Source organism: Trichosurus vulpecula, chromosome 1 (assembly GCF_011100635.1).
Source record: "Trichosurus vulpecula isolate mTriVul1 chromosome 1, mTriVul1.pri, whole genome shotgun sequence".
Classification (NCBI taxonomy): domain Eukaryota; kingdom Metazoa; phylum Chordata; class Mammalia; order Diprotodontia; family Phalangeridae; genus Trichosurus; species Trichosurus vulpecula.
The window spans coordinates 344,477,278-344,500,655 of record NC_050573.1 but is presented as its reverse complement, the minus strand read 5'-3'; the positions used below and the strand labels follow the sequence as shown (position 1 = coordinate 344,500,655).

At 37.0% G+C, this 23,378-nt stretch overlaps 2 protein-coding genes across 5 annotated transcripts in view; one reads left to right on the top strand and one right to left on the bottom strand.

Annotated features, from left to right (window-relative positions):
* Nucleotides 1–6,160, top strand: part of CCT5 (chaperonin containing TCP1 subunit 5) — a 19,442-nt gene extending 13,282 nt beyond the window's left edge. Inside the window, exons 9-11 of the mRNA XM_036752611.1 lie at nt 1,564–1,701; nt 2,631–2,811; nt 4,723–6,160. Of these exons, the coding sequence (XP_036608506.1) occupies nt 1,564–1,701; nt 2,631–2,811; nt 4,723–4,850 (447 nt within the window). The 3' untranslated portion in view covers nt 4,851–6,160. The remainder of the gene's footprint in view (nt 1–1,563; nt 1,702–2,630; nt 2,812–4,722) is intronic.
* On the bottom strand, nt 6,020–23,378 carry CMBL (carboxymethylenebutenolidase homolog). Of its 4 annotated transcripts, XM_036752659.1 has the most exons (7): nt 23,220–23,368; nt 22,059–22,185; nt 21,628–21,861; nt 19,164–19,271; nt 10,886–11,028; nt 7,782–7,873; nt 6,020–7,079 (listed from the first exon to the last, which is right to left on the bottom strand). In XM_036752659.1, exons 3-7 carry the CDS (start codon nt 21,840–21,842, stop codon nt 6,900–6,902), a joined length of 738 nt encoding a protein of 245 aa, XP_036608554.1. In that variant the 5' UTR covers nt 21,843–21,861; nt 22,059–22,185; nt 23,220–23,368; the 3' UTR covers nt 6,020–6,899. The 4 variants fall into 4 exon arrangements, with proteins under 4 accessions (XP_036608554.1, XP_036608529.1, XP_036608538.1 ...); XM_036752634.1 differs by lacking the exon at nt 22,059–22,185 and having other exon boundaries at nt 21,628–21,887; XM_036752643.1 differs by lacking the exon at nt 23,220–23,368 and having other exon boundaries at nt 21,628–21,887; nt 22,059–22,165.

Genomic DNA, 23,378 nt, shown 5'->3' with positions numbered 1-23,378 from the left:
CCCCTCCCCATCTTTTTTCATCTTTGCCAGTTTAATAGGTATGAGGTTTAAACTTCAAGAGGACTGTGGAATATTACTTAAGAGGCCATGTCACTTTGCCACTTAAATAAACATGTCTGCCGTTTACCCCATGTCCCTTAAATTGAGATGCCTATTTGTCCTTCGTATGTCCTTTTTCTGTTCTGCTCACTAGCTGACTTACCTTTATACTTAAGCTATATGAGCAGGAAAGTTAAAGGGAATTCTGCACTTCAGCCTCCTCCTTTCTACTGTTTTCCCATGTGTCTGCTTAATTCAGGGTGTATGTGTTGGAGCTATTACATAGTTAATGAAATGTCTATTGGTATAGCTCGCTTTTTTTTAAGCCTGCATTGTTACATTAAAATATATCATCTTGGTATATGAAATCTGGGGTCATAAAGTTGCATGTTACAACACTATTTCTTCCAGCCTTTAAGGTTTCTATCACAAGATTTTACAATCTGTCATTTTTTTCTGATTTAAAGTAGTAATTAATTCAAAGACTGGAACAGAAAGGGATGTGTTCATATCTGCTGATTTTGAGCTAGTAACTATTAAATGTTTTTATTCAGTAAATTTATTATGGTAACTATTACTCCTGGCTAGATTAATTTAGAGCATTAGTTCTTAACTATTTCTAAGTAATCCAGTTTTTCATTTGTAATATTAAAAAATTATTCAAACTCCCACATAATACAGTCGCATCTGCTCACTGATAAAACATGACTGGATATGCAGAATCACTGTCTTCAGGGTACTGCAGCCAGTCTCCAGGGCTTTTTATTGGCTTTAGAACATGGAAGATGATGAAGCTATGATTAAATTCCTACGCGGGACAGCTTTATTCCATTCACTGACTATAGATTGCCCTCCCAACATTGCCTTGCTGTCTTGAAAACGTAGACAGTTCAGATTAGAGTGGGCTGAAACTGAGGAGCTGCTCCTACTACTAGAAAAGCAATTTTAAAACATAAGTATGGGATGTTGGTAGAGTTGTCTTGATATATAAAGTATACAGTTATCCCTTTTGCATCGCAGGTTGGCATAAGAAATTAAATGGGAATTTGGGGGGAGTTTTGTGAAATCTGCATGTGAAACAAAAAGTTTATAAATTCATGAAATATATTTATAGTATTGTGTAATATCAACATTTTTTAACTTTTCATGCCATAATAATTCACTTATACCCTGGTATGAAGAGAGGACCAGAAAATTTTACATGGATTTTCCAGGTCGTACCCCTAACATCTGCAATGTGGAAGGAATAAGTATTTACGTATATTATATATACGGAATATAAGGAATAAAGATTTACGTATATTATATATACGTAATTAAGTATAACTTAATTAGTTAACAGAGTATTTGTTTAAAAAAAAATGTGGTGACAAGCAAAATTAAGTTTTCAAGTGAGATGTCTTTTTTCATAATAGTAGAAGTGGCTCTGATATTTAGGCAATGGAATCTTCATTTTAATCTATATTTAATTGTATAGGCATTGATTAAAATTAACTTATACTTAAAACATTATTTTGTTTCTAGATAATTGAAGAAGCAAAACGGTCTCTTCATGATGCCCTGTGTGTGATCAGAAACCTAGTACGTGATAATCGTGTGGTGTATGGAGGTGGTGCAGCTGAAATATCTTGTGCTTTGGCAGTTAGTGAAGAAGCTGATAAGGTAAAACGAGAATATTTGCAGTATGTTTTATGTTAGACTTTTATATTTAAAAATTTGACACTTTTGTAATGTCTGGCATAACTTGAAGCTGCTGTAAAATAGAGCAAGTACCATACTAGTTATATAGTAATTTTAAAAACACACTAAAACCCCATTACTAGTTATTTAGCTAAACAGAAAATGCCATCAATTTCTTACTCAGCCCTGATGAGTGAGAATCTTTAGTCCAATAGTAGAATTGAGTGGGTCTATGTATTTAATAAACACCAATCATTTGTATGTTATGCACTTCCCTTCCCAAGTCACATTTGGAAGAGGCAGCCACATTCTGAGTTAGAATTTGAGCTCTGGTGACTTAATTCCTTGAGCTTCAGCCTGCATTCATTACTGTATCATTTTTTCTGGGTACATGAACATCATTCTTGTGAAACTCCTTGCTCTTGTAACATTGCTCCCCTGATGTGTTGTCACTGAGCTATTTAACATTAAGCAGAATCAACAAGCATTTGTTAAGCACCTAGTAGGCACTGGAGACACAAACGTAAAAATGAAACAGTCGCTGTTTTCAAGGAACTTATATTCTCTCAGGAGGTGACATGTTATCTCCTTAAGGTGGCACAGTAGATAATTGATTCAAGAAGACCTGAGTTCAAATTCTGTCTCAGACACTTAATAGCTTTGTGTCCTGGGCAAGTCACTTAACTTCTGTGTGCCTCATTTTCCTCAGCTGTAAAATTAAGATAATAATAGCACCTGCTTCACAGGAATGTTGTGAAGACTGAATGAGTTAACATCTGTAAAATGCTCAGTACAGCACGATAGGCTCTTAAATGCTATTTCCCTTCTCCGTAAGTGAATGTTATTTTCTTTATAGTCACTTCTATTTTCCTACTATCAATTGTAATAAAATCTTTTACATTAACTTTCAGTGTCCTTCCTTGGAGCAGTATGCTATGAGAGCTTTTGCAGATGCATTAGAAGTCATTCCCATGGCCCTCTCTGAAAATAGTGGTATGAATCCCATTCAAACTATGACCGATGTACGAGCCAGACAAGTGAAAGAAATGAATCCTGCCCTTGGTATTGACTGCTTGCATAAGGGTACAAATGGTAAGGGATTTTATGTTGGTGGTATTTTAATTTGGTTTTAATTAAATAGAGTTAGGATATATTTATAACTAGTGTACACAAGAGTATGGCATAAGCACATAGATATGGAAAACAGCTTTCTTGAACCTGAGGACAGAGGGGAGTTTGGAGGAGACTTTGTGATTGGATATGACTAGAAAGCAGTCATTTGAGTTGAGCTTTTGAAAGTGGATAGAGGAGAGAGTGGAATGGCTTGAACCAGAGCCTGGAAACATGAGATCTTGTCTAGTGTAGCAGGAGCACAGAATATGTGGGGGGGGGGGGGGGGTAATATGCGATGAGACTGAAAAAGTAGGGTGTTGCCAGATGTTAAACTTTACCAGTAGAGGGTGTAAAAAATAGCTATTGACAGTTGCAAAGAGGGCATGGCTGAGCATTTTTATGTTGAAGAAATACTGGAATCATAGGATTTAGATCTAGAAAGGACCTTAGAAATCATCAAGTTTAGTCTCATTTTACAAATGAAGAGCTAAAATCCCAATTGGGATTTAAACCTGAGCCCTCTGCTTTTAAATCTAGTGTTCTTTTTCACTATGCCACACTCACTTGACAGTGATGCACAGGGCCAATTTGGAGGAGTGGGGAGGATGATCGAAGTATATTTTGGGGAAATAGAAGAGAGGGGGGAGAGAGGCGTAGGAAACCAGCATCAACAGAATTTGGTAACTGGTAAATGAAGAGTTGCAGGTGGCACTGAGGTTATTAACATTGGAGATAGGATGGATGGTAGTTCCACTATAAATAATGTGATTGAAAAAGAAGAGCAAGTTTAAAGTGAAAGACAAATTCTGTGTTGGATGTGATTGATGAGTTTAGAATACCATGCGGGTAGAAAAGCCACATAAGTAGTCACAGATGGAGGTCTAGAGCTCAAAAGAGCTAGGCTTAGAGGTATAGATACGACTCAGTGGCTTAGATGTAATTTGAGTTATAGGAGTAAATGAGATTGACAAGTTAAGAGTGTAGGAAGAGAAAAAGGTCAAGGGTTCAGGGCAGAACATTAAAGAACACCCACCTTTAAACACTCTGATTAAGAAATTAGTGAATGAGAAATAAATTAGTAAATGAGATAGTGCAGTGTCTCTGGAGCCAAGGGTAGTTAGTTACCATTGTTAACTGCTACAGAGATGTGGAGGATAATGAGGACCAGAAAAAAACAAACCATTAGATTTGGCAGTTGAATCATTTGTGAGAACAGTTTAGTAGTGAGTAAAGGGAAAAAGCAGATTACAAAATGTTAAAGATACTTGGTGAAGAAGAGGGGACAGGACATCTGATAAAGACAACTTTTTCAGGAAGTTTGGAAATGAAGAAAAACATGAGAAGGCTGTGCTATTTTAGCTGAGTCGGGGCTTTAGCTAACCATTAAACATGAACAAATTTTGGTTCCCTTTTTTAAAAAAAATAACATAACTAGTTTAATCTCAGACCAATAGAAATAGTATCTAGGTGATGTAGAATGCTAGTGTCGTCCTTACTCTGCTTCTGAGACTACATTTGGAGTATTTTGCATTTTGCCTGGCAAAATCTGATTATTAAATTTACTAATTTGAAACTTATTAGAAAGTGAGCTGTTGATAATTTTACCATTTCCATTCTTTGCGGAAAAACAGACTTCAAAAAATATGCATAATATACGTAAAAGAATTAACCTCCTAGAAGTGTGAACAAGGGCTAATTATAGTTTATCCCTACTGAAGAAGGCCTCTTGTCCTTTTTTGGTAATTTGGAATATTAACTTCATTCTTTTCAGTATATCCTGCATGTATCAGAATTGAAATTTACTGTAATGTTGTAATAGTCGGACTAAATTTTTAATAGTAAACTGTAGATGGTTGCATTGTGACGTCCAAATCATTTATGTTTTCCCAGATATGAGACAACAACATGTCATAGAAACTTTGATTGGCAAAAAACAACAGATTTCACTTGCAACACAAATGGTCAGGATGATTCTGAAGATTGATGATATCCGCAAACCAGGAGAATCTGAAGAATGAAAACTTAAGTTGGAATAAAATGTAGTAAAGCTACTACTGTGATCAAATAAACAAGGGTCATGTGTTGCAGCCACAGCTATTTATTATTTTTTCCCTTTTTTGAACATTGTAATTGCTATATGCTAAAGAAAATAATAATAAATTAGCTGTTTAGTAACCATAGCTTGTTTCAAAAACTGTATTTGTTGAGAGATTGACACACAGGTTTTTCTATTTGTTATATTAAAGTGATCTCTAAATTAGATCTTTATCTGTTTCTTGTCAAGTTTTAAGAATAGTTTGATATTTGTAGCAGCATTTAAATGAGACTTCATTTGTGAAAGTGAAAAGTGGAAGACAGAAAAGTGAAATATATTTTACTAGTCATTGAATTGTGGAAGACGTTCTGGTCCTGAGTTTACTTGTCATTCTCATTAGAGAAAACTGTGAACCTAGCATCATGCAGAGAAATGGCCCTAGAGTGGGGCTACTGTAAATGGGGGTACTAAATAAATGGGCATAGATTATAGATTGTTCTAATTCCACCATACTATTTAAAAAAAAACAATTTAAAACGATATTCATTTGGTTGATAACTTACTGCAGTGGTTTTCACACCTTTTTTGGTTAAAGCACAGTATTTGCTAACAAAGAAGCCTTTCCAGTCAGGCCTCTAGACTCCAGACTTGGGATTCCTCTACCTGTATTTCCCCTTCCCCTCCTTTCTTTGACTTCCCCAGCACTCACAGTGGAGGAAGTAAAAGTACATCTATAGATATCTATTAGGACCTTGCAAATACTAAACTCTGAAGGGCAGGCAGCAAACCAACGCTCAGGAAATAGCTTCAGGTTTGGGGGCATACCTAGCAAACCTTAGAGTGCTCCATTGAGGATCCAAAAGCATACTCAAAAGAGCATTGGGCAGGGGATTCACAAAGATTATCATCTCCAACTGATAACACACATACTCGATTTAAATTTATATATCTATAAAATGTGAATGCTTTCATATACCCTGCCTAATTCATGTGTATGTTATTAAAATTAAATTACATGGTGGATATGAAAGGGTTTTGAGAATAAGTGTATAACAATGAGCACTAAGAGTAGGCAAAGTTGTGTAACAAGCCCTAGATCAAAAATGACTAGCCCCCAAAGTCTCAGCCTTCATTAAATATGCAAAAGTAACATTTGGTTTCAAAATTATATTTATTTTAGTCTCATGTTCTGGATATGTTTGGGTTTTTTTTGTTTTTGACAGATGGCTGTTTGTAACAATCAAAAGGCATGGTCCTGAATGATTATCATAATAAACTTAATTTTCATCAAGATTGTAATTGGATTGCTTGAAATGGACTCATCTGCAGCTTTTCCCTCAAGTACTCACTAAATTTCCTGTAGTTAAGGTGTCCTAGCGCTGCACTCATTTCTCCGACACTAGGCCTAAAGTACAAGACAGCAAATTAGTATATTCATCAGCAGCTGACTACCTAGAAACTTAGAGGTGATTTCAAAACATCTACAACTGCTACCATTAAATCAAGCATCCTCTTTTATAATTACTTTTGGGTAACAATTTCCACATAATGCTTAGGTTGCTTTCTCCCTTCTGTGTAGTTTAAATTCTCTGCAAAGAAGAAATGGTATCTTTGGGTGGGAGAGGAGAATAGTTTTTTTTCCTGACTTTTCCCTCCACCTGGAATACTTTCCTGCTGTGTTTATCTAGTTCCTTCCCCTTTGTGGCCCAGCTCAAATGCTGCCTTTTCTCCTGATTGCTCCAGCCAAAAGTATTCTTTCCTGACACTAGTCAGGAAATCCAATAGTATTTATTCCTTATATTCTATATTGCAGTTACTTGTGTAGATCTTACTCTTTGTAGAACTTACCTAGATAAGGTTATCTATAATTTTCATGAGAATAATCATTAAATGAATAAACAAGGAGTATAATTTCAAAATAGAAATTATAATTTGTAGGTAAAATTCATTTTAAGCCTTCTGGATTTTTAAAGAAAAATGATAACTACGTTTTGCGTTTTGGTTAATTTGAAAAAGCCTGTCTTGCTACTGGCTAAATATACTTGATCAGCCACTCAATTAGACCCCTCCTTGCTTCTTCAATATATGGTTTATCTTTAGGGTTCCAGTCTTCTCTCTGGCGATGCACAAACCCATGAGTTTGCCCAGGAAATACTTTAACTTGATAATCAACTTTGCAATGTTGTTTCAGCTTCTGTGTCAGCAAAGTGACCTGTCATGCAAAACATTTTTATAATAATGTTATTTTAACAATTTGCTTATTGCCAGTTTCCAAATTGCCCATTGTTCAAAACTTGCCCTAGAGCTAGAATGGATTTCTGTTACTTTCAAGTTTACTTGTGACAAAGGGAAAATTTATGACCATTTAATGTTAGGATGGCAATTACAGTTTTGATTTGGTTGATTGCACAACCAAATCAACCAAAATCAGATTTGGTTGATATTGATGCATTCTGTGAATGGGCTAGTAAAAGATTTAACTTCACAGAACAAGTTTGGATTCAGTCAAAGAGCCTCACTTGAGGACCTAGAGGGCCACATGTGATCTTGAGGCCACAGGTTCCCCACCTTTGGGTTAGTTCTTTGCTAAAGCTATTCTTTTCTATGTGAGCTTAATTCTCCCATACTTTGAAATTGCACATGGATTAAGACATAAAGGGGTACTGTGGGTCTTCACTTGGAAAGCTTATAAAACTGAATTCATGTTCCTTTTAACATGTCTGAATACTGTATCTGCCATGTAACAACCAAAGCATACAAAAGTGAGGTTCCGCACATCAAAAAGCATATACTCTCTTCCCCTATTTTAAACTACCAGAAAATTGAAGCTCAGTCTAATCCTTCTCAGAGAATGACACATCATGCGGTTGGTAAAGATAGATGGCAAACAACCCACTTTGAGATGACCACTTACTTGCTCAATAGGAATTACAGCATCATTCTCTGCAAAAATAAAGAGTGTAGGATTCTTCAAACTGTATACATCTTCAGAATCTCTGATAATGCCTAGAAAACGTTGAAAAGAATTTTAATACATTGTGTCGATTGTTATGTAAAATACCAACATTTGTTTTGTTACAACAAACCTAGAAAAATAATTTTGTCAGTCTCAAAGGAAGGTTGGATGGCAGACAGACTAAAAGATAATAGACTTGTAGGCTACATATGCACATTGTAGATTACATAAATGTAAAAGCTAAGTCCTCAATGTACACCCTATATCTTAGGAATAAGGTCTTTTATAAATGGAATTGAATCCTATCAGTCACCACATATGCCTTTGATAACATAGAAGCCTTTAAGAATGAATAATGTCACTCCTCTGGTACCTAACTTGTAACTTATACATGACTTAGGCACTGGGATGAGCTAGTTCTTTTCTAGGCTTTAGCAATTATAATTGTTAACTCAAATGTCATAAACAAATAGGTTAATTTCATATAACAGGGCTGTCGAACCTTAGGTTTTTATTGAAACGATAGACGATATATTTTGATTTGCTATTTTAGTGAGACCTCTGCGGTAGCTGGGCTTCCTTTACCAAAGCATTTATGTAAATTGCTATGCTTGTAGGCGGGCTGCATAAATCACACTGTGGGCTACATGTGGCCTGCAGGCCACATTTTGGACAGCCCTGTCATACAATTTTTTAAAAGGAAGGAATCTTACAAATCATTTAATCTGAGCTCATTTTGCAGACAAGAAGTTGAATCCAAAAGAAATACACCACTCAAACTACCAAGTAATTATTTTATAGAGCTGGATAAAATAATAACAATTCATCTGTAAGAACAGAAGGTCCAGAATATCAAGGGAATTAATGAAAAGAAATGCTAGGGAAGGTGACCTAGCCATCTCAGATACTAAGCTATTATAAAGCAGCAGTCATCAGAACTACTTGGTACTGGCTAAGAAATAAAGTGGTAGGTCAGTGGAGTAGGTTAGGTACACATGACGCAATAGTCAATGACCATAGCAATCTACTCTGATAAATCCAAAGAGTCCAGCTTCTGGGTTAAGAATTCACTATTTCACAAAAACTGGAAAACAGTATGGCCAAAACTGGGCATAGACCAATATCTCATTCCATATACCAAAAAAAAAGTCAAAATGGGTTCACGATTTAGAAATAAAGGCTGATACTATAAGCAATTTGGAAGAGCAAGGAATAGTTTACGTATCAGATTTATGGAGAAAGGAAGAATTTATGACCAAACAAGAGATAAGAGAGCATTACAAAATGCAAAATGGATAATTTTGATTACGTTAAATTGAAAATTTTTTGTACAAACAAAGCCAATGCAACAAAGATTAGGAGAGAAGCAGAAAAGTGGGAAAGAACCTTTACAACCAGTGTCTGATAAAGGCCTCATATCTAAAATACACAGGGAACTGAGTCAAATTTATAGGAATACAAGTCATTCCCCAATTGAGAAATGGTTAAAGGATATGAACAGGCAGTTTTCAGAGGAAGGAATTAAAGATATCTCTAGTTATATGAAAAAATGCTCCAAATCACTATTGATTAGAGAAATGCAAATCAAAACAACTCTTAGGTACCACATCTCTCCCATCAGATTGGCCAACATGACAAAACAGGAAAATGATAAATGCTGGAGAGGATGTGGGAAAACTGGAACATTGTTGCATTGCTGGTGGAGTTCTGAACTGATCCAACCATTCTGGAGAGCAATTTGGAACTATGCCCAAAGGGCTATAAAAATGTGCACAGGGGGCAGCTAGGTGGTACAGTGAGTAGAGCACCAGCCCTGGAGTCAGGAGGACCTGAGTTCAAATCCAGCCTCAGACCCTTGACACATGTACTAGCTGTGTGAACTTGGGCAAGTCACTTAACCCCAATTGCCCTGCCCAAAAAAAAAAAAAACTTTAAAAAAATTGTGCATACCCTTTGACCCAGCAATACCACTTCTAGGGCTGAATCCCAAAGAGATCACACAAGTGGGAAATAGACCAGTAAGTAGAAAAATATTTATAGCAGCTCTTTTTGTGGTGGCAAAGAATTGGAAATCAAGGGGATGCCCATCAATTGGGGAATGGCTGAACAAGTTGTGATATATGAAGGTAATGGAATACTATTGTGCTATAAGAAATGAGGAGCAGACAGACTTCATAATAACGTGGAAAGACTTATGTGATCTGATGCTGAGTGAGAGGAGCAGAACCAGGAGAACAGCATACACAATTACAGACGCACGGTATTTGTAAGGATTAACTTTGATAGACTTGCCTCTGCTCAGCAATACAAGGTTCTAAGACAGCTCTAAAAGACTCATGATGGAAAAATCTATGTACATCCAGAAAAAGAACTGCAGAGTCTGAATGCAGATTGAAGCAAACTATTTGCTCTCTTTTTTATGTTTTTGGTTTTTTTCTTCTTTTTTGGTTTCGTTTCTTCTTTCTCAAGGATTTCTTCCATTGGTTAAAACTCTTGGTTACAACTTGACTATGGTGTAAATAAGTTAATGTGAAGGTATATTGGTATATGAACCTATGTCAGATTACATGCTGTCTTGGGGGGTAGGGGGTAGGAGAGGGAGAAGGAAAAAATTTGGAACTCAAAAACTTGTGGAACTGAGTGTTGTAAACTAAAAAAAGAAATAGTCATTTGTCTAATGTCACATGGAATTGGTAGCAAAGCCTCACCTAGAACCTAGGTTTCCTGTTTCCACAGTAATTAAAGAGTGTTTTCTAATTGTTTCTACTCTGAAAAGTATCAAATACCGTTTGTTCATACACTCAACATATATTTATCAAGTGGTTATTCTCTGAAAGGCAAAGCTGCTTTTTTTTTTTAAGTCCACATTGGACCTGGTAATCTCTAAGGTTCCAGCTCTAATATTCTTTAGTTTTGTGACTCCATATTTGCATATCTTGATTTTATACTGTGTTTAAAGACTTAGCAAGTTGGGGGGGGATGGAGTTTATTTTTCAAGCTTGCCACAAGCACATATTAAGGTCACTACTTAACGCATTGTGTAAAATATAACAAAGCCTTACCATAAAGTGAGACTCCTGCTTTTAATTCTGGATATTTCATCATTAAATCATGTACAACAACTCCACCCCAGCAGAATCCAACAATACCAATTCTCTGGGCATGACACTTCTCTTTCAGATACTTAAGAACAACGCTGGCCTCTCTGTAACAAATAAGTAGAAGGTATTAAAAAATAGAGACCAGCTTCACAGATATCTAGAAAGAAAATTGAGCCATTAATCCTACCACCAATACATTGGACCTATAGGAAATTTTATTTGACCATGTTAAAAGGCATCTTTATATAGAACCAGATTTTCCTACTGCTTAAACCCTAAACGTTAAATTAGCAATGCCAAAATCAAGCCATGCTAGAAGATATGTGAAAATAGGAGAAATTAGAATAATCATGAGACAGGAAATTCTTGTTTTCAGAGATCTATTACTAACAAAAAAAAAAACTATGAACCATGAAACAATTAGTTGTGACGTACATAAAAACATGTATATAAGCACATACAGACAAGACATTCATTCATGCCTGAATGTACTCAGCCTTAGGTCATATCCATTCTGTTTATAATGCCACTTTTTAAAACTTTTAATTTTTACTGATAACTTTTTTTATTTGACCTTCATTTCTAAATACATTCCTCCCTCCCCCACTATACCCAGCAAGCCATTCCTTATGACAAAGTGTAAAAAAGAGAAGGAAAAAAAGGCAGTTCAGTGATCAGCTGCATCAGACAATACATGTAACATTCCACACATGCAGACTCCCAACCCCACTCACCTTGCCAAATAAGGGAGAGAAATGCATTTTCTCATCTCTTCTTCAGGGACAAAATTAGGTCATTATAAGTACACAGCATTAAGTTTGAGGGTTTTTGTTCTTTACATTTATATGAGTATAGTCATGTATTGCTTTCAGAATGCTATTCTTAACCCATAATCACCATTAAATCGGTCACTATGAATGTACTAAAAGAAGGTCATTGGCAAAGTAAGCAAAACAATTATAATTGCAGTCATGCACTTTGAGGAAGTGTCCCTTTGGTACGGCTAATTTCCCTGTGTCTTTATAGAGCATACACAGGGGTTTGCATGGCTTCTGTAAGTAAAAGTTGTTTCTGAGTTTTCTTTCTTATGTCACTGGCCTTGGCTTAACCCCATTCACTTTCCTTGCTTATTAGCAACTCAGCAGTACCTCAACCTCTATTTAACAACAATCTTCTTCCTTACATATATCCCAATGTTCAACCAGGCCTCAACATATAAATGACCTCTACATCCAACCACAATGTAAGTACTGTAATCTTTCCACTCCATCAGAATCGGTGTCTCCGCTTTTATGCATTTCCTGTTTTTTCTAGAATCAATAGCTTGCTTAAACAGATTAGTCTGAACACCATGTAACCACACATGGTGGCCTCTCATCTTTATTCTTCTAATTTAGGGTTTATTTGAATTTTATTCTCAATAGCTGATCTAACTGCACAAAGACAACATACTTTGAAATAATATCCATGTCAATAACCAATTATTTCTGGTCTATTCTACTCTATTAAGAAAAGCCTATTTCACTTTTTGTTGTCATTCAATGTTTACCCCATCTACTACCTTCTAATTCCTTTTGAAGAAACTATTCTTAATACACAATTAGAAGGCCTCTTGGTATTCTACAAGCCTTTGGCCTTTTTCATTCTCTTACCAGGAATCATTTCTTAATAGATCACTGTCCCGACCAGTGCCTACTTTCCCACTGGAGTTACCAAATATCAAAATATAAGTTAACAATTTAGAAGATCCCCATCTAGCTCTATATTTATAGAACGTCTTGCATTCCTGCCTCAACAGCAGATTTTGGTGCACAAGCTGCAACAGTAGCCTATTTACTTAAGTTCATCATGAAACCTCTATACCAGTACTAAAGACTTTCTTAATGAAAACATGTGACAGAAGGAGGTAGGCTTTCATAGGTCACTTTTTTTTTAAACTGGGTTTCCCTGTCTCACCCAGGCTGGAAGTACAGCAGCCAATCACAAGCCCAATCCCACTATTTATTGGCATGGAAGCTTTGACCTCTTCCATTTCCAACCTGGATACGTTTGCCCCTTCTTAGGTAATCTGGTGCCCCACCCCTACACGCACCAGTGGACCTCACTATATTGGGGCCAAATAATTGGAGACACCTGACAGGCTTAGCTCAGAACTCATGAACTCAAGGGATCTACCAGCCTTACCAGAAACAGGGATCGCAGACATAAGACACTATGCTAACCAACACAAGACTTTCTACAGAAGATCACATCTTTACAGTTACACAACTGGCAGAAGAGTATAAAGAATATAAAATCCTGTTGTACTTACTAATTTTTAAGAAAGCATTTAGGGGTGGAGCCAAGATGGTGAAGTAACAGAAAATGTACCAGACCAAATCTTGAAGAGGAAATGCAGAAAAAGTGAGTTCTTTGACCAGCCCAGGAGAACAGACAGAGAGGTCCGGAGACACTAAGATTGGGGTCAGGGCAAGAACATGAAGGCATGTAGTATATTCCTGTGCCCAGGGAAAGGCCCAGGCCCATACTAAGGTGGGCACATTGGAACACTGCAACGGAGACAGGTGCCAAGAGGCAACTTTGTCACCCAATACCTAGTTCTGGGCCATAGGTCCAGGATGGACTGAGAAGGTGACCTAGAAAGGGATGGGGAGAAAGAAAAAAGGGAGACAAGGGCATGCCCAGGTATGGAAACCCTGAGCTATAACCAAGAAATGAGGAAGTTCAGAAGCAAGCAGTAGAAGTTTGGCCCAGTCCCCCAGTTCAGCCTGTGGAAGAATAACCAGGGTAGGTATCTCAGACCAAAGCAGCGCCTGTGGTTCTCTCAATGAACCAGCAGAACTTCCTAGTTGGCTAATAGGGGCAGAGTCCAATAGTAGTGTACTCTTTCTCAGAATCTAACCCATGTCTGGAACCTGCAGAACTCAAACCAGGGGGGCAGCAATCAAACTTTGTCCAGAATCAGACCACTTTTGGAGCATTGAAAGCTTGCTACAGGTCCCCAGCCTTTCCCTGAAATCAAATACAACACTTAGTACATCAAGAAAGTAGCAATAGGACCTACCCAGATCTTCCCCTCAGAAGTGTGACAGAAGGGGCAGCTAGGTGGAGCAGTGAGTAGAGCACCGACCCTGGAGTCAGGAGGACCTGAGTTCAAATCCGACCTCAGACACCTGACACACTTAACTAGCCTTGGACAAGTCACTTAACCCCGATTGCCCTGCCTTCCCCCTTCAAAAAAAAAAAAAAGAAGTGTGACAGAGCACTGAAGTCAGGAAGTAGGCTGGAAGAATTGGCAAACAAAAAAGGGCTCTTCAAATGACATCTATAATGACATCGTTGTGTCAGGGACACTCAAGACACAAACTCAGAAGAAGAGAATAACTCAAATGCCTCAGATTAAAACATAGCTTGTACACAAGAGATGAAGCAAAAGTTTTAAAATATTTTTATATATGAAATGAGAGTGCTTAAAGAAAAAGTTGGGAAAGACATGAAAGCTATGGAAGAATTAGAAAGAGATTAATAGTGTAGCACAAGAGGTACAAAACCTTGCCCAGGCAATAAACTCCCTATAAATCAGAATGGACCAAATACCAAATTAGAAGCTAATGTCTTCATGGAACAATAATAATTATTAAAATAAAAATTAAGAGGCTGAAAAAATAAAAGAAAATTTAAGGTATCTCATAGCAAAAACAACTGATATGGAAAACCGATCAAAGTGAACAAATTTAAGAAATCATTGGACCATCTGAACACTATGACCAAGAATAGAGCCCAGAGTCCTATTTCAAGAAATCCTAAAAGAAAACTGCTCAAGTCTCTTAGAAGTAGAGGGTAAAGTGAAAATAGAAAAAACCCAGTGTTCATCTCCTGAAAAAAGCCCCTAAATGAAAACTCCTAGAAATGTTATAGCCAAAATCCAGAGCTTCCAGGTCAAAGAAAAAATATTGCAGGAAGCCAGGAAGAAACAATTCAAGTACCAAGGAGCCACAGTCAGGATCACATACAATTTAGCAGCTGTAAAGGAGCAGAGATTTGAAATATAATATTCCAGATGGCAAAGGACTTGAGCTTACAACCAAGAATAACTTATCTAGCAAAAATGAATATAATGCTGCAGGGGGAATGGACTTTAATGAAATAGCAGACTTTTCAACCATTCTTGAGGTGTTAAATGGAGAGAGAGATATAGTCACAAAGGGTATTCGAGAGTGTCAAATCAAAGGCAGGAGTCTCAGTCTATAGTAAATTTTTCTTGTGTTTTACATAATGCTTTAAAAGACAGTGATCTTAATGTAAATAATACAACCAAAAATGAATAAGAAGTCTTGTTTCCAAACTACAAAGAGTCTTAAATACAACAAAAAATCAAGTTGTATAAAAGTGGAATTACAAAATCAAATAATTTTAGAGTTGGAACCTTAGAGATTACAAAATCTAAAGTGCTTAAAAATCTGAAAAACAGAGATTTGCCAACACAAGTATCTTTTGGAAAAAAACCACTTGAACAAGGTGAAGTCCTACAAATGTTCCTATTTACAAATGACATCACACTAACTTTATCTATCAAGTCCCATAACTGTACAAGATACCTCCTCTATTTTCTTTTAAAATATTTTGTTTTAATCAGCCAAAATCTACCTTCTCACCTTCCCGTTCCCTATCTTCCCCCTGCCCCCAACTGAGAATGCAAGAAAAGCAAAACCCATTACAAACATTTATAGTCAATCGAAAAAAAATTTCTACATTGGCCATGTCTAAAAAATTATGTCTCATTTTACACTCTTGCATCCTTTCCTTCTCTATCAGGAGTAAATAGCATGTTTCATTATTAGTCCTTTGGAATCAGCACTGGTCAATAGAACTGTGTTGATAAGAGATCAGCACAATAGCATTTCTTCCCATTTACATGCCATAATTTGTTCATCCATTCCCTGATTCATGGGATCCCCTCAGAATCCCATTCTTTGCCAACCTCAAACAGCTATATTTTTGTGAATCCTTAGGATTAATTCCTTCTTTAATCTACCCTCCCTCTAGATTCTCCTCCTCTTTTCTTCCTTTTCCTTCCTATTTCCCTGTTGAGATAGATTATGTGTGTGTGTGTGTGTTAGCACTTTGACTAAGTGAGTTGATTTTCCCTAACTCGTTTGTCATGCTGGCTTCCTCCTTCCTCTGTACCCCACCCAAGGCCTCCTTATTTAGTAACTCTACAGCTATGTTCAAATCTGTAACATCATAGTAGGTGACAAAACTACCAGTTGGCACGTGTCCCAATGCAGTGACCCAGTATACATCTGGGTTGTCCTGGTATGGGTCCACAATCTCCATTTGCCCTTATGCTCAGGCTCCACCGGGGCTCTGGAGTACTCCACAAGGTATTCTCCTGGCCCAATCCCATCCCCAGGGTCCACAGACCTTGCTGTTTGCCTCCCTTTGTCAAGGTGGACTGGGCAGATGACTCACTGTGGCTTTCTAGATTTCTCTATCAAGATTTGGTCTTATGTATTTTCTAGATATTTTTATAGGAGTTTGTGGAGGGGAATTCAGCCATACTGGTTCCTACCCCTTGGCCACCTTGGCTCACTCCCTTGATACCTCCCCTATTAAATCCACAGTAATTTGAAAGAGATGGATCTATCCATATTAGAAAAAAAATGTATGGAAACTCTGAATGGACTGGATTGCAAACATGCAACTATATATGTAGCCAGTAAAATTAGTCCACAAATAAATGTCTTGGTTAAACATTGCGTTGTATAGTAACCTGGCATCAGAAACAAACAGAGCAAGGCAATCAGGTGCATTTACATTTGGGAAATTTCTCAGGGATTAAGTCCTCTGCACTGTGAAATCCCATCTCTTTAACATCAGTATTTCCTGAGTGACGCTACATGATTTTCAATCATGGAATACACAGTAATAGAAGAATTAAAATTACAAATAACCCAAAGGGCAATGGAAAGATTCATGATGGAAATATTCGGGCTGTAGGGGGCTATTAACAATGTCTTTTAGTGAGACATTGCATAAAAGACATAATCAAAGACAAATATAGCTAGGAAAGAGATGGGCGAGACGTAAGAAATAAGAGTTGGACAGCCAGAGCAGTGGCTCTCTCAAGAAAATAAAAGAACAAGAGGAAGGCTTCCAGCTCACTGAATGACATTTCCATGGAGGTTTTATAGAGAAATATGGACAACAGTCATGCATGAGAATGTATGTAGGAACTGCAAACAATGATTGTAAGAAAAGAAGTATAAAACACCCTGATTATATCATTGTTCCTGCAAAGTAAGGTAACTGAGATACTGTATGTTTTCAAGGAAAAAAAATAGAAGGAAACTATACTGTTTTCCTTTTAAACAATATAAAATATATTTAAATATATATAACATAAAATACTGTTTTAACATATATACCACAACTTCCTGACACATTTAATTATTAGCAATTAAACAGTGGAAAAAATTAATACACTAAAACCACGAATACTGATGGTTTTAAGGAAAAGCAAGTTTAATTTAAGGAGATTGAGGAGGTGGATAGAAATTTCTGTGGAAACTATGAAAGAATCATCGAAGGCCATTCAAAAAATGTCAGAAGTTGACAGCATTAGTTTTTATTATGTCTAACTTCCTTCTGAAATTATGGTTCTCATTTTCCTTGATACAGGTATATCAGCAAAACTGACCCTTATAATCATTATGAAGAACATAATTTGGTTCCACAAAGGGAACAAATTAGCACTGTTTTCACTTAGAAGGCAATAAACTTCCTAAAGTTCCAAAACAAAATTTTTCTTTCACTTTGCCTTAGTATCATGGTTTCTCACAACGTTGTTTCCTCTATTCAGTCTCTGTAAGTATCAAGTTAAGTCTCAGGTGTAAAGCATATAGAGTCAATGCACAAATTCCTAGGCCTCAGTTCCATCCTCCCATGACCACTGTTTAATTTTCCAAGTATATAAGTACACACTAATAGAAGTGGAACTAGAGGGTGGGAATGGAAAAACTTTGACCTTTAGACAGGGGCTTGTAAGGAGTGATGGAAAGCTGGTTAAAATAACCTCAGCCTGAGGCATCACTTTTGTACTCTCAGAAAGGTTGAGGAGCATACTACCCTTCCCACTACTGAGAATGGGCGGCAAGGTTTTGAGGACAGGGGAAGGTCAGTGATTTTGTTAAGGAGTAAGCCTAGATGGTCAATCAGCCAACTAGTTGACCACCTGCATGGAGGATAGGCTAGATATAAGATTAAGAAAAGAAGAAAGACCCTGAGGTCATACTAGTGGGAGAGAGTGAGATATCCCAACCCTGGTTAGCCTTTCCTATGTAAGAAATGTTCATAGGTCACGTTCAGCCTACATTGCAATATTGCTGTAGTGGCCCATCTGACTATACTCCTAGTCTCCATCATGGTCTGCAGAAATTAATCATCCTATAAGATCACATCAACCCTGAAACTCACATCTCATCAATACCCCCTTCTCCTGAGTCCCTCTGATTGGACTGGATGGAAGGAACAATCCCTTCCAGATTCTCTATTTAAGGAAGGCCAAATTAGGACCCATCTAGCTGTAGTCCTCTGATCTTTACCATGCCTCAGGCCAGGTACCTTCCTTTCCTTCTTCCCCTCCCTTCCTTCCCCTTCTCCTATCTCCCTATTTTCAGCTTCTTGTTATGTGTTATCTTCCCCCCATTGGATTATGAGCTTCTTGAGGACAAGGACTGTTTTGCCTTTCTTTGTATTCTCTTAACATAGTGCTAGCACATAGTAGGTGTTTAATAAATGTTTACTGTCTGATTGACTGACTAACCAAAAGTGACTTGATGACAGGAGATAAATAAAGCCTATTTTAAAGCAAAGCAAAAGCATTCCTTCTTCATTGTCTTAGAAAAAGTGGACCAAATGAATTTAGCATTTATCAGACCTAAGTGAGCTATTGAATATTGCACTAAGAATGTTCAGGTACCAGTAATAAGTAATAGGAACTTCAAAGTGGGACAAAAATGGGCAGTATTGCCCTGCAAGCTGCTTTTCCTCTCCTGATCAGGGGCTCCATGTTTGTGTTCCCTCTGGCATGACTGGGTTCATTCAACAAGTCCATTCAGTTCAACTCAAAGACTAAGTATATACTGTGTGCTAGGCACTAGAGATGCAAAAAAAAAAGAAAAATGAAAGGGCCCACCTGCTAACACCATAATACTTATGGAATAAAATGATCACATACTTATCAGTATTTCTAGCATTTCTTGTTTTCAGCCATTCCGGGAAGGTAGACCAGTCATCAGATGGGTGCCAAGGTTCTTTCCCTACAAAGAAGTCTGGGCAAATTGCTCTATGAAATAGAAAAATTAATTCATCTTCAGTATTCCAGCCTAACATTCAACATATTCAGAGTTCTTAATTTGTTGGTAGTCTATATAAGACAGGAAGTATGACCAATGCACCCTACTGTACCTGATGCCCCTTCTTAGGCAGAGTTTTTGGTATAAAGAAGAGAAAACTAAGTGGGCATGAGGATAAAACTCTTTTCTCAGCAAAATAACACATTGGTGCCAGGTCAGAAAGTCCTTTGATTCTGCAATAACAAGTACACAACTTGTAGCAGACAATATTACATAAATCTATTTTTTAAATTATTTTAAATACTATACAAAATACTACTAAATAATATATGAGGCAGTGTGGCTTGGTGAATAGAGAGCTGGCCTTGGAGCCAGGAAGACCTCCATTCAAGCTCTTCCTTGGACACATGCTGATTTTGTGATCCTGGACAAATCTCAGTGGCCCAGGCAACTCTCTAAGATGATAAGTTGCAGAAAAGGTGCCAACCCACATTGGTAGTACCAATAGTATTCCCTGTACTAAAGAAATCACAAGTTAGATTTGAGAAAAGAAAAAGGTAGAGAGGCTCTAGTTAGCCCCTTTGGGAACTGTCCACGCCAGCTCTCTGGGGCAGACAAGTCATTAATTGGAAGACCATGGAATTTTCTTTGCTGAATATACTCCATGCACCTTTACCCTATGTAATGTTTGCTCACTGTGGGTATTCTCCTGCCAAGTAGATATTTGCCAAGGTAGATTATTAAAAGGCCAACTTGGTTCAGACCAGTCACTTCCTCTTTATTGCTCAATGTCAGAGGACAAGAAAATAAACCTTTAACTCAAAAACCACTTTTTCTTTTCTTTTAAATGATAAATAGGGAAGGAAAAGAAGCAAATTCACTCCAACACAGTGGCCAAATTAATATCTACACTTTTATGAAGATATAACTTCTTTAGCTTAAAGCTTACAACAGACTGATACAGAAAAAAAAATCACATTTTAGAGTCAGAAAGGATCTTAGAGATCATATAGTCTAAAAGGTTCTTAACCTATTATCTGTGAACCTAAAAAAAAATTTATAACTGTAATTCAGTGTAATTGGTTTCCTTCACATTTGTTTTATTTTATGCATTTAGCCCTGATCTAGTTCAACCTCCTACTGATTCAGAAATTCTCCTATACAATAGGGGGACTCATAAGAGGAAAGGCCAACTAAGCTGTGTTGTTGGGGTTTTTTTTCAAAGAATGTTTTTATTTCATTTTTTCTCAGTTACATGTAAAAACAATTTTTTACATTTTAAAAAAAATAATTTTTGAGTTCCAAATTCCCATCTTTCCTACTTTCTCCCTCCTTGAGAGGGCAAGCACTTTGATCTAGATTACACCTGTATAGTTGGGTAAAACATATTTCTATATTAGCCATGTTGCAAAAGAGAACACAGACAAGAAAGAAGGAGAGGAAGGAAGGAAGGAAGAATACTTCTATCTGCATTCAGACTCCCTCAATCCTTTTTCTGGAGGTGGATAGCATTTTTCATCACTAAATCCTCTGGAACTGCTTCAGGTCACTGTATTGCTGAGAATAGCTAAGTCATTCATAGTTGTACAATATTGCTGTTACCATCTATAATGTTCTCCTGGTTCTGCTCAATTCACTTTGTCACTTCATATGAATCTTCCCAGGTTTTTCAGAAACTGTCCTGCTCTAGCCTATATTTGAATGGTTCCAGGGTTAGTAAACCTGCTAGTTCACGAAGTGGTTCAATCTCTTTTTTTGGCAATTTGGATGTTTAGATAAATTTCTTTTCCCTGAGATTAAACCTGCTTCCCTGCAACTTCTACCCATTAGTCCTAGCTTTCTTTGTTAGAGCCACACAGCATAATTCTAATCCCACATGAGTAAGCAAGCTTGTTTAATTTTGCATGACTGGATTCACTCGACAAATCAGTTCAACTTAAACTGTGTGCTAGGCATTAAAGATGCAAAAATAAAATGTCATAGTCCCTGCTTTGTAGGAGCGTATGGTCTCTTAGACTACAGGGTGTGTGAAGGAGCAACACAACATATACATACATAAGAATATTAGGTGGAAATATGTTTTGTATGACTGCACATGTATAATCTATATAAAACTGCTTGCTTTCTCAAGGTGGGATTTGGGGAGGGAGGGAAAGAATTTGAAACTCAAAATTTTTTTAAATGAATGTTAAAATTTGTTTTTACATGTAATTGGAAAAAATAAAATATAGAAAAAATTTTAATAAATTTTAAACCTTTAATAAAGTTTTAAACCTTTTAAAAATCATACTAGGAAAAACTGAGACAAAAATTCAAGAAAAGCAGCATTCTGTTTTTCATACTTACATATATCCATTGGCTGCAATCATATCAACCATATATCTGGTGTTGGGCATCTGCCAGCCAAAAATATCTTGAACAACAATCACAGCTTTGTCTGTGTTAGATGGTGGTTGGCTAACGTAAGCCTTGATGTGCTCAATTTGCACTTCACGTCCCAGGCCTCCATATTCAATCTTATGCCCAATGTCACATGGGCGAGGTTGAGCCTCATTAGCCATTAGGGATCCTTATGTCAGGCTATGGAAGCAGAAACTTGGGTGAAACTACAACAAATATAACAATATAGAACCTGAATGTTAAGCAAGCTACAAATCAAAACAGGTTAGCATTTAATATATATACTCCCATATGCAGGACTGGGATCCTGCACATATATTATACTTCTATACATGTATATAACATACACATGAATGACAGCAAAGCTATGCAAATACCTGCTCCTTTATGCAAAAGAAGACTACTCCTCTGCGCACATCTATAATGTACCAGCTGTGATCGATGGGATAAATGTGGAAGGAGGAAGATTGTAGGTCTTGGTATGATATTCCTTCTGGTGTATGCCTATGAAAAATATCTTAATAGATATACTCCATTCCATTACTGCTCATATTTGAAAGATAAATTCCTACACTTAACTTTTCAATTTTCTTAAAAGCAAGTGTTTTAATTATAGACTATAAGGTCACTGAGAATGAAAAAAATGTTTTTCCCCATAAGCTGTCTGGCTGTGCTTTTGACATAATAATCTGTGACTTAAATAGTGTATGTCATGTTGAAGAATTCATACTGTATTTGTTTGTAAACCTATTCTCAGTGCTACCTAATTTTATAACTTTAGATCATCATGGGACCTGAAAGTTCACTTTGGACAATGTCAGAATTTTACACGTATGCCTCTTAATAGAACACTTATGAAATAAATTTGTTACGTGATTTAGTGCCTGGCATAGTGTTTTGCACAGGTGATAAGGGTAGATAATAAATGTTTGTTATAGTGTGTTGTTGTATTGTATGAGTTCCATTTGCTTTTGACACAGTGAGAACTAGCAAGCTTTGACCTGAAAACAAAATGTGCAAACATAGATATATAAAGTCTACTTGGTCATTACAATTACTCAATTTTTTCAAACAGAAATATTCAGAAATGGTCTAATCTCCAATTGCTTCATACCACCCAGTCTCCAGTTCTACAGAAATAATCCTGGTTTGTTTTTGCTTTTGGGTTGTTTTTTTGTTTGTTGGTTGGTTTGGGGTTTTTTTGCCATTACATTATTAAGAGTTGCGATGTCTTTTATTTATTACATCATAGTCATTTCCTGTTATGCACCCCTGCCTAACTCACCCCTAAAGAGCCTTCTCTTGTAATAAAGAAAACAATTCAGCAAAAGTAATCCACACAGACAGCAACCCCATAGGCAGCATCTACAACATTCAGTAGCCGTGGTCCCACCCTCCACCAAAAGGAAGCTAGCATAGTTCTAGGATCACCTTAAATAAAGCTTTGATAGAGCATATCTCAGTGTGTATAACATACACCTGAATGACAGCGAAGCTATGCTGGCCTGTTACTCTGCTCCACGTGTGCGCACACATACCTTAGTTTCTTCTGCTAGACTCTGGAGAGTAGATCAGAAATCACTGGCTTTTACTTTCTTCCTCAACAACTGCAGGATCGCTGCAGAGTCAGAAAGCAGTCCGTGGGCTGGGCCGTCCTTACTATTCCGTGACTTATGTTTGGGAGGGGAAGGACTTGT

Excerpts from the sequence above, each read along its gene's own strand:
- CMBL (XM_036752652.1), bottom strand. The coding sequence starts at position 21,842 with ATGGCTAATGAGGCTCAACCTCGCCCATGTGACATTGGGCATAAGATT. Across the intron at positions 11,029-19,163 it reads AATGCTAGAAATACTGATAA|AGAGGCCAGCGTTGTTCTTA; the intron begins GTATGTGATCAT and ends TATTTGTTACAG. Across the intron at positions 7,080-7,781 it reads CTGTAATTCCTATTGAGCAA|GTCACTTTGCTGACACAGAA; the intron begins GTAAGTGGTCAT and ends TTTGCATGACAG.